The 12,637-nt window shown below is 42.5% G+C and overlaps 1 protein-coding gene across 1 annotated transcript in view; it reads right to left on the bottom strand.

The window, feature by feature from the left end:
* Positions 1–12,637, bottom strand: part of LOC129354028 (VPS10 domain-containing receptor SorCS1-like) — a 137,586-nt gene that overhangs the window by 48,069 nt on the left and 76,880 nt on the right. Inside the window, 1 exon segment of the mRNA XM_055023510.1 lies at positions 11,671–11,770. Within this exon segment, the coding sequence (XP_054879485.1) occupies positions 11,671–11,770 (100 nt within the window).

Here is a 12,637-nt window from a genome sequence, read left to right as displayed (position 1 = left end):
CAACAACTCCATGAAAGTTGTGCAAGTGAAGTTCCTGCTTTGCGCTCCAGGACTCACATTGGGTTTCAAAATGGCTCCTAGCAGGACGGAGGCTGCGTGGCCATGATGTCGTCAGGCAGCAGAGAGAATCTGAGCGCACGCTGCTCCGGCCGTCGATATCCTTCTCTGCGTGCCGCCGTCTGGCGTGGACGTTTCTGATCCCTCATGCTGCCCAGTCATTTGTCAGGACTCGTTTCTGTTAGAGCTGCAGAACCGCCGGCACCAGTTCATCAATCAGAGACGGCGGTTTTAATGCCACATGCGTGTGAACATGTCGAACAGCACAATCCAAAGTGTTTGTCTCACTCTGAGCTGCAGCCAGCAGCAGACCGCTTTCTACCCGGCTGCTGTGTTTCTGGTAAAGTCGAGATTACGCTACGTTAACTATGCTGGCATCCTCACCAACATCTGCATTCATCAGAAGGAGGAAAACACTTCATTCTGCAGAAATATGTAAATGGTTTTTAAAAATGAGGTGCATGGCTGTATTTTTGAAACAGGATCAGGATTCCATATTATTTTTGCAAACCTAACCGATGCAGCCGCTGCACGACACGAGCCAGAATCACACAAAGAAACATATTCAGCTCCATAAAACAACAATAGTGGGAGAAGATGGAGGATTTGCCTTGTTGTGAATGTTTTACAGAATGCAAAAGCCTAAAATAAACGCGAGATGTTTATGTTTAAAGGAGTAAGCAGCATAGAAATCCAAACTACATTTAGAATTCAAGCTTTTGCTGCCAGAATCCAACAACATCCTGACCTGCAGCATCTGCTGCTCACATGCATTTCAGGGACAATCATTCTCCTTCTTCCTCATTTTAACAAGAATCTGATCAATACGTTTAATAAAGCAATGGCTAATATGATGCGGCCTATAAAAGGCAGCCTCTGTTATTGGCCTTTCTCAGCTGATTGGTTTGGTTTCACAGGAGCCGCGGTTCTGGACGGTTTTACTCCAGGTCCAGCTGAAAACAACCCAGTAACCTGTAGCTGTTACTGGGCACTGGCTTCATCAAACTGGAGGTACTGGTTTCATCAAACTGGAGGTACTGGCTTCATCAAACTGGAGGTACTGGCTTCATCAAACTGGAGGTACTGGGTTTAATCAAACTGGAGGTACTGGTTTAATCAAACTGGAGGTACTGGTTTCATCAAACTGGAGGTACTGGCTTCATCAAACTGGAGGTACTGGCTTCATCAAACTGGAGGTACTGGTTTCATCAAACTGGAGGTACTGGTTTCATCAAACTGGAGGTACTGGTTTCATCAAACTGGAGGTACTGGTTTCATCAAACTGGAGGTACTGGTTTCATCAACTGGAGGTACTGGCTTCATTAAACTGGAGGTACTGGTTTCATCAAACTGGAGGTACTGGCTTCATTAAACTGGAGGTACTGGTTTCATCAAACTGGAGGTACTGGTTTCATCAAACTGGAGGTACTGGTTTCATCAAACTGGAGGTACTGGTTTCCCATAATAGATTCAGACATGCAGCAGAAAAAAGGCTGATTTTTAAATTTATTTCCTCAGCTCATCTCAGATGTTAAATTTATTATTATGCGGTGAGAAAAGAAAACAAGAACAAAAAGATTATCAAAGGAGTAAGTAAAGTGAAGATAACTTGTTTCATTATTAATAATTTCTAGATTTAAAAAGAGAAACAAATTTTCACTTCAAAATCTTAGAAATATTTTTAACACCACGGTTAAAGCAAACAAAAAGAAAAACTGGAAGGACTCAGTATTTCATGATTCTTATCTAATACAAAAGAAAATGATCCACACAGTTAGATATTTATATTTAGGGTGATTTACAGGTTACAACAAGTATTATGACTTTTCAAGTCATTTAATAACATAATGATTGTTACCTTCAATTTAAAACTGCTGCGTATTATACAACAAAACTTTTTATAAAACTATTTTAAATTGGCCTCTGTCTCTTTAAGAAGCTGCTGCTCTGCTCAGCAGATTCACTTCCACCAGGTGCTTCCTGGTTAACAGCAGAGGACTAGTTATACCTAGTAATCCTCCACTAGGGGGAGCTGGGCTGTGTCGTCCTTCCAGTGAGTTCTGGCTTCGTCCCGGCCTGCATCAATGTCTCTGGTTATGTTATGACCAAAGGTCGTCCCTTTGACAGAAAACTGAGGACATTGTCTTTTGACCCAGTTCACATCTTTAGTGTTTGTACAGATGTGTAACATCTGAGAAACCTTTTATCCAGGCTTCGGTTTAACTCCAACAGAAACATGGCGTCCTTTTCACCGGCTGTTCTTGGCCCAGAGTTTCTGTCCTCAATATTTCAGGTATTTCGGAAAACAAGTGAGGAAGTCTGTCACTGCCAGGAAGTAAACAACCAAACGCTCTCCAAAATCACCTCTACTTTCCGTATTAGTCCTCTGTGTGAGCGGATTGAATTCTGGGTTATTTTGTGCTAATGCCCCAGCAAGCCACGGAGGCAATAGTGGATTATTCCCTGTATCAGCAGGCTGAGGGGAAAAGCTAAAGTTAGCTCCAGGTTGTGCTTAAGTCAGAGGAACCGAGTCCCATAATTGAAGCCAAAGGGCAGAGAAAGGGGAGCAGCTCCAGCCAGGAGGGAGTAAAGTATTCACAAGGGGTTGATAAATGTCAGCGGTAAACATGCTGGAAGGGCTAAAGGTCTCAAAGCCTCCTGTTGTCAATGCCAACCCCCTTTAGTCGCTAATGTAAGGCAGGAACACGGAGAAAAACCGGAAGGTTCACTTCATCCATGGAAAATACTGTTCCTGTGGAATCTGGACAGAAAGATCCAGTCCACTGTTTCCATCTTTATCCACATTTTAACACAAACTTCACTGCATTCATCTTCATTCTGAGCAACACAGAAAGGAAGTGACATCAGATTTAACGCTACGTCTCTTCCACTTTTCCACACAAAGTTTTGTGCAGATGGCCGATCCAGTAACTCCCAGATGATGGACCCAACTGAGCTCTGGGCTGTGAAACCCAAAGCTGCTTCAAACCGCCCGCCCGCCTGTCCGGCCTGCTGGTTCAGTCATGATGGTGGTTCTCAGAAACAGAACAGCTGCAATCGCTGCTCCTAAAACTCAAATTATACACAGATTAACTGGGAAAGTCCTGAGGACAGTTTCAGAATTTCATTTAGGGGTATCGCAGTAAAGAGGCGAAATTGAAACACATTGTAAACTATTCTGTGTTTAGAAGTGCAGCACATTGGTGAGCAGCTTTTGCTCCACAACCATCAGCTGGGTTTTAATATTCTAACTCTTTCAAAGTATTTGATGCTTTTTTTGCGATTTTTTTCATTATGCTAAAGGATTATAGTTGATATAACTATCAACTATAATCCTCATGTGAATGGCATGTATCAGGCCTGAAGCTGTTTTTACTCTGACTGAAGTTGATTGGATCAAAATGGTCAAATAAAAACGTCTTTCTACCAATGGATTGGTCTCAACCATCAAAGCGGCGGCCATTAGCGCGGCACTGAATGAGACGATGAGCAGAACCTGAGCTAATGCTGACACAGATCAGCCTGCAGTCCGACATGCGCCGTGTGCATCCATGTGGAACTGAGTTAACTCTGCAGAGCGTCTGCACTGACGGCATGCGGCAAATCAAATCACTCTCTGCTTTTCATCAATGAATATCCATGACAAACACTCTCCATCACACCCATCCAGCCCAGAGTCTGTCAGCGCAGGACATGAAAGAGTTAATATAATTATTACCTCTCCTATTCCTTGGCATCGACCAGGTGCTTTCAGCTGTTTGATCCGACTTATTAAACGTAACTCCTGTCTCTTGATCTGAGGCATTTAGGCCTGCAGCTAATTGAACGCTGTCTGACATTTTAGCTCACCCAGACCCTGCCAGACCTGACAAACCCGTCAGCTTCCGTCTTTCAGTATAATTGGGTTTCCATCTCGACTAGCCGCCCCTGGTGGCGGCGCTGAGGCCAGAAGGCCGGCGAGGCGTGAATGGAAACCCAGAGCTACAGGTTCATTACGTACGGATGATCCCAGACAACACAAACTACAGCAAGTCTCCTTCTCTAGACATCTGATCTAACATCTGATGAACCAGAGAAATAATGACTCTTTCCAGCAGCAATCATCAATTAACAACATAACATTTACCCTCTGGTGAGTATTTACCATAGAACTGGTGTTTCAGGTCTTCCTGAAGCTTTTTTCCACAAATATGTATCAATATTTACAGGCACTAAAACTAATAAGGGTCATTTAAGAGAGGCATAGAATATCATAAAAAGGTTATGGCTCACAAAAACACAAAATTATGTTTACAGAAAGAAACTTTTACCGTTTTTACCATTTTAATTTCCAACCAGAATCTTAAGACAAAGTACTTGTTGATTTACGACCACAGTTTGGGTCCTGACTCCAATCTTATCTGCTTGTTTAGGTCTTAGAACGGCCCAGTCAAAGTCCAGACCTCCGTCCAATTCAGAATGAGTTGCAAGGTCAAAAAGATTTGTATTTAATGTAAGTAATCTTAAATAATAGTCAATAAATTCTGTTTCTAAATGTGACATGAGGAATTTTATAAATTATGTTGAAGAAAACGTGGAAACATGATATAAATGCTGATCTTCCAGCATTTATCTTCAGGATCTGATCTTCAGGGTCTGACCTTCAGGATCTGACCTTCAGGGTCTGACCTTCAGGATCTGACCTTCAGGATCTGACCTTCAGGGTCTGACCTTCAGGTTCTGACCTTCAGGGTCTGATCTTCAGGGTCTGACCTTCAGTGGAAGAGTTTTATCTTGAGGTGGAAACGTTGATTCTAACATCAACGTCTCAGAACCAAAGAAATGTCCATTTCAGAAAGAAGCCTCCACCTTGTGCCGGTTTTATCCAAAAGCAGGTTGTTTAAGTTATAATTGGGTTTCCAGTTATTATGTTGGACTTCCAGTTTACCTAATGGGTTGATTGAGTGGCATTTCCCAGCATGCCTAGCGTCAGATATCATCATTGCTGACATCACAAAAGTTACATAAATTGCAGGGATAATGCTGATACCCTGCAGAAGATGACTTTTTAAAGACATTTGCTTTTTTCTTTACAATTAACTTACATTGGCTGTGGATACATAAATACACTATTCAATCATTTTAACTTTAATCAACTGTCGTGTTATGATTTTCTCTCAGAAAGGAAAACATTTGGGACATTTTGTCGCTTTAGAAGGAAAACAGTAATCTGTTCAACTTTAACTTCCTGACTGGACAATAAAAAGTCCGAATCGTTAAAGACCTTCTTCTTCCAGCCGTCCTGCCGGCTCCGGGGCGTTTTGCTGCTCCGCTTGCCGTGGCCGTTTGGAGATTCTTGCCTCAGGCCCGACAGATGTTACGTTTCCTCGCAGACCCACCGACACACCACCTCACAACAAAACCATCATCTGTTGGGTTCTGATCCACTGTGCGAGCGCCGCTGCTGTTGCTGTGCAGCCAGCAGAGCATGGCTGATCCACTGTGATTCTTCCAGCATGTGGCCTGGAAAAGCCGGCAGATAGCAGACGCTTCACCTCCCTTCTGCAGCACTTCCTCTCTGAATCCTTCACCTACGTGAGCTAATATCAGCATGCTGTGGTTGCAGCAGGTGGAAAAGCTCCAGGTAAGTCTGGAGAAGGCAAGCGAGCGCTGTAATGACCGGCTGATCAGCAACAACCTCACAATTCTGCTGCAGGCCGGATTACGCAACATTCTGCTGAAAGTAAGTATAAAAGTTATTTTTGCTCTCTGCCCTTTTGAATATTCATCCTTCATAAATATTGATTTTTCCTTACAGTTTCTTGCTGCTTTCAAAGTAAAAGCACTCAAACAGAGTGTGAAACAGAAAGTGGCATAAATTGAGTTGTGAATTTAATATTTCCACCACTTCACATCACACACTGCCACATCAAAAATAATTAATTATATGTGTATAATAATGACCTGAAATATTGAACCTAATGGAATACAGTGAGGACAGAAACAGTTCTGAAATGAGATGAATGTTTTGAAGTTATGTTTCCTAATTTACTTTTTGCAAAACTCATGTTTTCTGTATTTTCATGTTTAAAGCTACAATCAAAAAGAGGAGAAAACAATAAAGAAAAACAACAGAAATCCATAATTAAGATGTGAAGTTGAGCTTCGTAGCACCGGGCTGCCGCTCCACTATTAACTGTTCAGCGATAATCAACACAAAGCAGCATGATAAATTATGAATTCCCAATGCAGAACACAAAAATAAGGAAAGCTCTACGGATTGACAGAATAACAGCAGGAATCAACTGACAGGCAGTTTGAGTGACTCTGAAGCTCATAACTCCTGAGATTTAAAGAGAAGCTGCAAAAGCATATGAGACGGATTAGCAGAGATACGCATGATGTCATTCCTGTGGAATATCATCTCTGCTGTTACCAACCGTCTGCCACTGTCTTCAGTCAGAAGCCTCTTTAGACTGACTGCTAGTGGAGATGCTTCCTGCCTCCAGCATCACCAACCATGACGCTCTGAGGAACCTGAGGCTGATCTGAGGAAGCTGTCGTTCCTGCTGGGACCCAGTCAGAGGAGTTCAGGTATCTTTGTTTTCTCATGGAGACAGACAGTAGCAACATGAGGTGTGATGAGAGCTCAGCTTGAAAGGCGATGCTTTAAATGATCAACCAATCTACATTTTTACGTCATCAGGAGTCATCGGTAATAACTCAGAGGAAAAGACCTGAACACACGACATGCCTGTAATAACTGTGGAATAACTTTAGTTCAGATAAAATCTAACTAAAGTTTTTAAATGACTTACAATCAGACAAGACGACAAATTCGCCTCATTTTCTGTGAATCTCCTTAATTCCATTGCACAACTGAACCAGCTTTGATAAAAAGCAGGAAGAGGCTCTTAGCCCTCTAAATAGATTACAAGGCTTCCAGAGAACAATGAGGGCAATAAATTATGTTAAAGATCAGAACCAGGACTTGAAGCGAGATGCATAACAGAACTAAAAAATATGCTATTGTCTTCTGTTTAATGTAGTTCAGAAGTGAAATTAATCATGGCTGACTTCCATTTGGCTTCATTCTTTCTTTTGGTTTCTGCTTCCAGCTGCAACTAAGTTGAATACACACATTTCAATTCAGCAAATATGGCAACACATATTAAAAGATGGAAATGTTTGTGAACTGATTTGCTCATTTATTCAAAAAGTTTGTCTTCTTACCAGAGCAGCTGACAAAAACCTTTTAGTGTCCAAAGAATTCATTGCGATGCATTTCTGACAAGCAAACTGAAGCACTTATAACAAACAGCTTGACGCTAAGAGCTGAAAACCAGTAAACTGAAATAATTACAGTCAAACTTAGCATTTTTAATGCAGAGAGTCAGGAGGTTTCACTAAGGGTTTGTCTAACATGTAATATTTGACTTTTAATATTTGAAATCAAAGCAGCGACTGAAAGTAATATCATCTATAACAGCTTTTCCTGATAAGGATAATAAAATATTAAATATTTTAAAGAAAATTACCAAAAGTGTAAGAAAAATGAGGAGGAAATGGATCTCAGGAAAGATGCCTATTATTGTCACGGTGTGCGTGCGTGTGTGTGCGCGCGTGCGTGCGTGGTGTCCGTGTGCGTGTGTGTGTGCGTGCGTGCGTGCGTGTGTGTCCGTGTGCGTGTGTGTGTGGTGCGTGTGTCCGTGTGCGTGTGTGTGCGTGCGTGTGTGTGTGCGTGCGTGTGTGTGCATGTGTGTGAGTGTGTGTGTGTGTGTGTGCGTACGTGTGTGTGTGCGTGCGTGCGTGTGTGTGTGCGTGCGTGTGAGTGTGTGTGTGCGTGGTGTGTGTGTGCGTGCGTGTGTTCGTGTGTGCGTGTGTGTGTGTGTGTGTGCGTGCGTGTGTGTGTGTGTGGGGAGGAGTTTGGTGTTTGTGGAAATGCAAACACAAAGGTCCACCCACATGGACTGGCAGGCAACCGAGGCCTTTGTGAGGAAGACGCCTGAGCTCTGCTCTGTTGTTTCAGTCGGTGAATTTAAGAGAAAGAGCGTATTATGCATTCCTCACAGAGAACACTCAAGCTGAGAGCAAAGCAGAAGCTGAATTCATCTGTCACTCAATGCCTCCCCAGAAAATTCCTTTTTGTTTCCCAACCATTAGAGGCTATGCCCATTTGTATGACTGCAATATGTGAGCTTCTTTTTTAAAGCAAGCACTCAGCTTCCTCGCCAATTTACTGTAATTGTGTGCTTTCACAAAAAATCTCAGGCAAAAACTCTGAATTATTTCCCCTTATGTGTGCTCCAGCTCTGATCTCACATGTACAGACTCAGCATGGAGCCACAATATGAAAATTGATGTAATTGCTGTGTTGCCAGCCTGTTTTCTCTGTCGCTGGCCTCGAGGGCAGACCTCTATTTATCCTTTTTTTGCTGCCCTTTTCCTCCCCTCTCCAGTCCTCCTCGCTCTCTTGCTCTCCGTCAGTTTATTTGCCGGCGCTCCCTCCCTGGTGTTTTATTCCCTGGTCTCCAGCAGCCTCAAAGGCCTGATTTACTCCTGCTCTCGCAGTAAAAAGAGAGGCTTTTGTTTCCCACCAGCAGAAGTCACATGGCACCTCAATGGAGGCAGGAACAAGAATCAAAACCTCCTTTACAAATCTACCTGCTTGTGTGGCTGGAAGAAGGAAGCTGGCAGAATCCTTGCAGGAATGTGATCAGTTTGTCTTCAAACTGTTGCAACACATAGAAACTCATTTCAATAGGAGCTGAGCCTGAAACTGTAAGATTTCTTTTTTCTGAGTCTTCTCTGGAAATGGACTGAAAAAAATCCGCCACAAGGGGGCAGTAAAGCACAAAGACGCCTGATCACCACTTGACGCGTCTGCAACACAATGTCAACTTTCTATTTTGTTCCACTTCTGACAGTTGCATGTAAAGCTGCTTGCTTTGGTGGAAACTTTATGAACCTGGTTGTTCTTTCAGTAAATCTCTTCATCTGCTTCCATAGTCACAAACTTACAGACGTCTCTTCATTAAGTCCAGGCATAGTCACACGAAGCTGAACTTTCAGCTGCAGCAGCATGTTTTGAACACAAGACCAAAGTGAAACGAAGGAATCAAACTTCCAAAACCTGGGGTTCATTTGCTCTGTTCGCTGGTTCTCTGAGCCAAAGATCAGAGTTTGATTAGTCTGGTCTGTTATTACAGGCTGACAGTTTCAAACTGAGGCTATAAAACCAGTGGATGGAGGAAGTTACATCATCAGATGCTTAATAAACACTTTGCATGGACACCAGGATCTTCAGAGGTTTGTTGAATAAACACCAGCAGGAGAATGAATTGCATTAATTGTGACGCTCTGTTTTTCCATAAGTTACCTGTTTTAAATGAATGGATTTTCTGAATGAGGTTCGTTCTTCATTCATTTTCATTAGATTTGTGAAGGATGAACATGAAGGACAGACGCCTCTGACAGAGGAAGGCCGAACGCGGGTCTCTGTTAAATTGGCCGTCAGTTTCGATTCGCTGCAGCGAGTGTGACAGCACCTACAGTGATGATGGCCTCCTGCGGTTCCCGGTGACGCTACTGTGACTCAGTGTTGTTCTTACTATGTGACACAGAGCCACGCTACTGCAACACGACGACACGAGCAGCGTGAGAGGAAGGTGTTGAAACCGTGTGAGGCTGAGATTATTAGTATTCATGTCTGTATGAAGGGACGAGAGCGTGAAGACAGGAAGCAGACAGACGACAGCAAACATGTGAGCTGGTACATGAAAAAACAAAAGCCTGTTTCCATCCAGCTTCATTCTGACTCATCTGCTCCTGGTCTTACCAATCGCTGTTTGCTCGCTGCTCTGGGTTTAGACGGCGGTCTGGCTCGACTCTGCATGATATTTTTTGGGACTTGGACGCTGCTGTGGTCTCCTGTTGTTCCTCTGCAGCGCTGCCTAATTAGAACAGCTTCTGAACCTTTTAAGTGGCGTTGCAGAGGTCCCACCTCTCTCGACGCAAACGCAACAAAACCTTGTAAAAATGGAGTTTTTCTCTCCCTCTGCCTTTCAGTTTGATTGAATTCGGTTCATGACACGCAGTGAGAAACACAGCAGAGACGGTTTCATAGGAACTGGGGGAGAGAGTTAAAAAATGAAGCGGTCTTTGTGCTGTCCAGCTGTCTCATCAGAGCAGCCTTTTAAACAGCATGTCTGCCTCCATGATGGGAACAAAGATCCAAACTCTGTGATGTTCAACTCTCCAGAGGCTGGAAAGTCTGAATGGACACAACAAGGTCTGATCCAACAAGAGAGAACCGCTGCTGTGTGTATGAGAGCTATTTGGAATAATTACAGAATTATATCCACTGAAAACGGACGTGCATAAAATACAGTAAAAATGAATTGTAATGGTCCAGAGTGATAATGGAACCTGAGTTAATTTTCCTAAATGGACCGGAGCTGAGAAAGTCATTAACACTCATCATAACTGATGTGCTGCCTCTCATTTGGACAGAAAGCTTTTCCAAATCTGCTGGAAAAAATAAAAAAAACAGAAATTCTCATCAAATCAGATTCATTTCCACTTCCTGCAGGACAAGTTCTGTTTTCTCTTTTCTTTGATTACAAAATATGACAGAACTCTGGACATTTCCCGTTTTAATCCTGCATGGAGCATCTGATCCGGTTTCAAACACACATCTCAGAGCAGATTGGATCCAGGATCATTTGATTCCCTCCGCAGCGTCTGGAACCACAAACCGTGGCGTTCGGCTCCAAATGGCCACTAATTAGCTGGAGAAAAGAAATTACCTGCTCAGCTTCCTGTCTGACTGATGGAGCATTTCATTCTTCCAAACATTTATTCCTTCATGTTTCTGGGGAAAAGTAGCAAATCCTGCAGCAGGGAGCAGCGAACACTGGCTCCGGCTGTTAATGTGGCTCTGGCCGTTCAGGTCACAACAGAAACTTACAAAATAAAATACTTAAAGCAGTAATTAAACTTATAAACCATATTCAGGATGTTATCCTTCAGCAGCATGAAGGATGTGTGAGGTTTTGTTTCATAAATATAAAAATAAAATTTGTGTTTCTTTTTCTCATCATTAATGTTAAAATGAAAGGATGTTAAAGTTTTCTTGTGGGTGTGCTTTAGCTAGATTTGTTTGTATCTCTTACATTGCTGTTCCCTGAGACCAATCAGTCAACCAGTAACCACCTCTCTGATGCATCCTCAGGGTTTCCCACATCACTGCCAGATCTTCCCGGGTTTTTTCCTATTGACAGAGGGGTTCTGTCATTTCCTTTGTTCCTGCCTTCTTAATTAGAATAAAACTAAAAACAGATGGTTTTAACAACTCCGTGACAAAAAACTCAAATATCCAATCAACTGATTTCCATTTCATCAACATGAACAGCTCGTCCTGCCTGTCTTAGAGGAATCAACATGAGAACAAACAATCAGTTCTGTTCTGAGCGTCTTCCTGACAACCCAGAACAACGAGTCAGACATCGGCACAATCAGCTGTAAATGACACGTCACAGTCTGTCCCCTGAGCTGAGCAGCAGACGAGAGCAGCTCTTACACACAAACTGTAACGAGTTGAACTGAGAGCAACCAGCAGACCATGAGCCTTACCTTCCTCTTGTTGTTGGGGCTCACATACAGGTAGCTGAGGATCGTCTTCGCTCCCACTTTGTCGTTCAGCTTCTGGTATGTTGCACCATAGTCAGTTGACCTGAAATTTAATCAGAAAGGTCGGGTGAGCAAATTGGTGAATTACTGATTGCAATTAAACATTTTGTGCAGTGTGAGAGCAGGAAGAGGCTGAGATGAGACCAGGTTCCTGTTTGGTTTCAGAGTGACAGTGAAAACCCAGCAGGAGGTCAAACAGCTGCAACTTAGAGACAAACACAACGCTGAGACACGACACGTTGGTTAGCAACGTCAAAACAAACCATCCAACATGGCTGAAGTTAAACTTTCAGGAGACACTGAGATCCTTTATGTGCAGCGCCAAGAAAAAAGTATTCGCTTTGGCTTTTTGTCACAAATGTTTAAATCCAGCAAAGTAACTCAGTCAATAATTAAAGTGTAATTCTGTGTATTTTTCATTAGTTTAGTTTTTATTAATGCTCCCTTTTATCCATTTATCATTCCGGAACTTAATGAACATTTTAAATGTTGCATTGCACTGCCTCACTAATGAGTTTTCTATCAGGTTTTATGGTAAAACTTAGTTCTTTTAAATGTGCTTTAGAAATAAAATTGACCTTCCATTGGTCCCTTCAGTCCCACAGCAGGTTTATAATTAATTTGATCATTTTTTTGTGTAAGTTAAAAATGGCAGTAGAAAAATTTTATATTACAGTTGACAGATTTAAAATACAACTTTTAACTTTGATGATTCAAATTCCTAAAGGAAACCTTGAAACACTGTTAAGGTTCTGGATCACAGAACCTTCTGGATCACAGAACCTTAACAGATCGACTGTTGAACTTCAGATCATTCAGAACAGAAACTTTGGTTTTCATGGAGGCGTTACCTCAAGTTTATCCACTCGTCCATTATCCAACACACTTAACCTATGAGGGGTCATGAGGG

The sequence above is a fragment of the Poeciliopsis prolifica genome, unplaced genomic scaffold (genome assembly GCF_027474105.1).
Source record: "Poeciliopsis prolifica strain line A6 unplaced genomic scaffold, Auburn_PproV2 SCAFFOLD102, whole genome shotgun sequence".
In the NCBI taxonomy this organism is placed as follows: Eukaryota; Metazoa; Chordata; class Actinopteri; order Cyprinodontiformes; family Poeciliidae; genus Poeciliopsis; species Poeciliopsis prolifica.
Note: the sequence above shows the minus strand (reverse complement) of the source record. Positions and strands in the feature narration are given on the sequence as shown.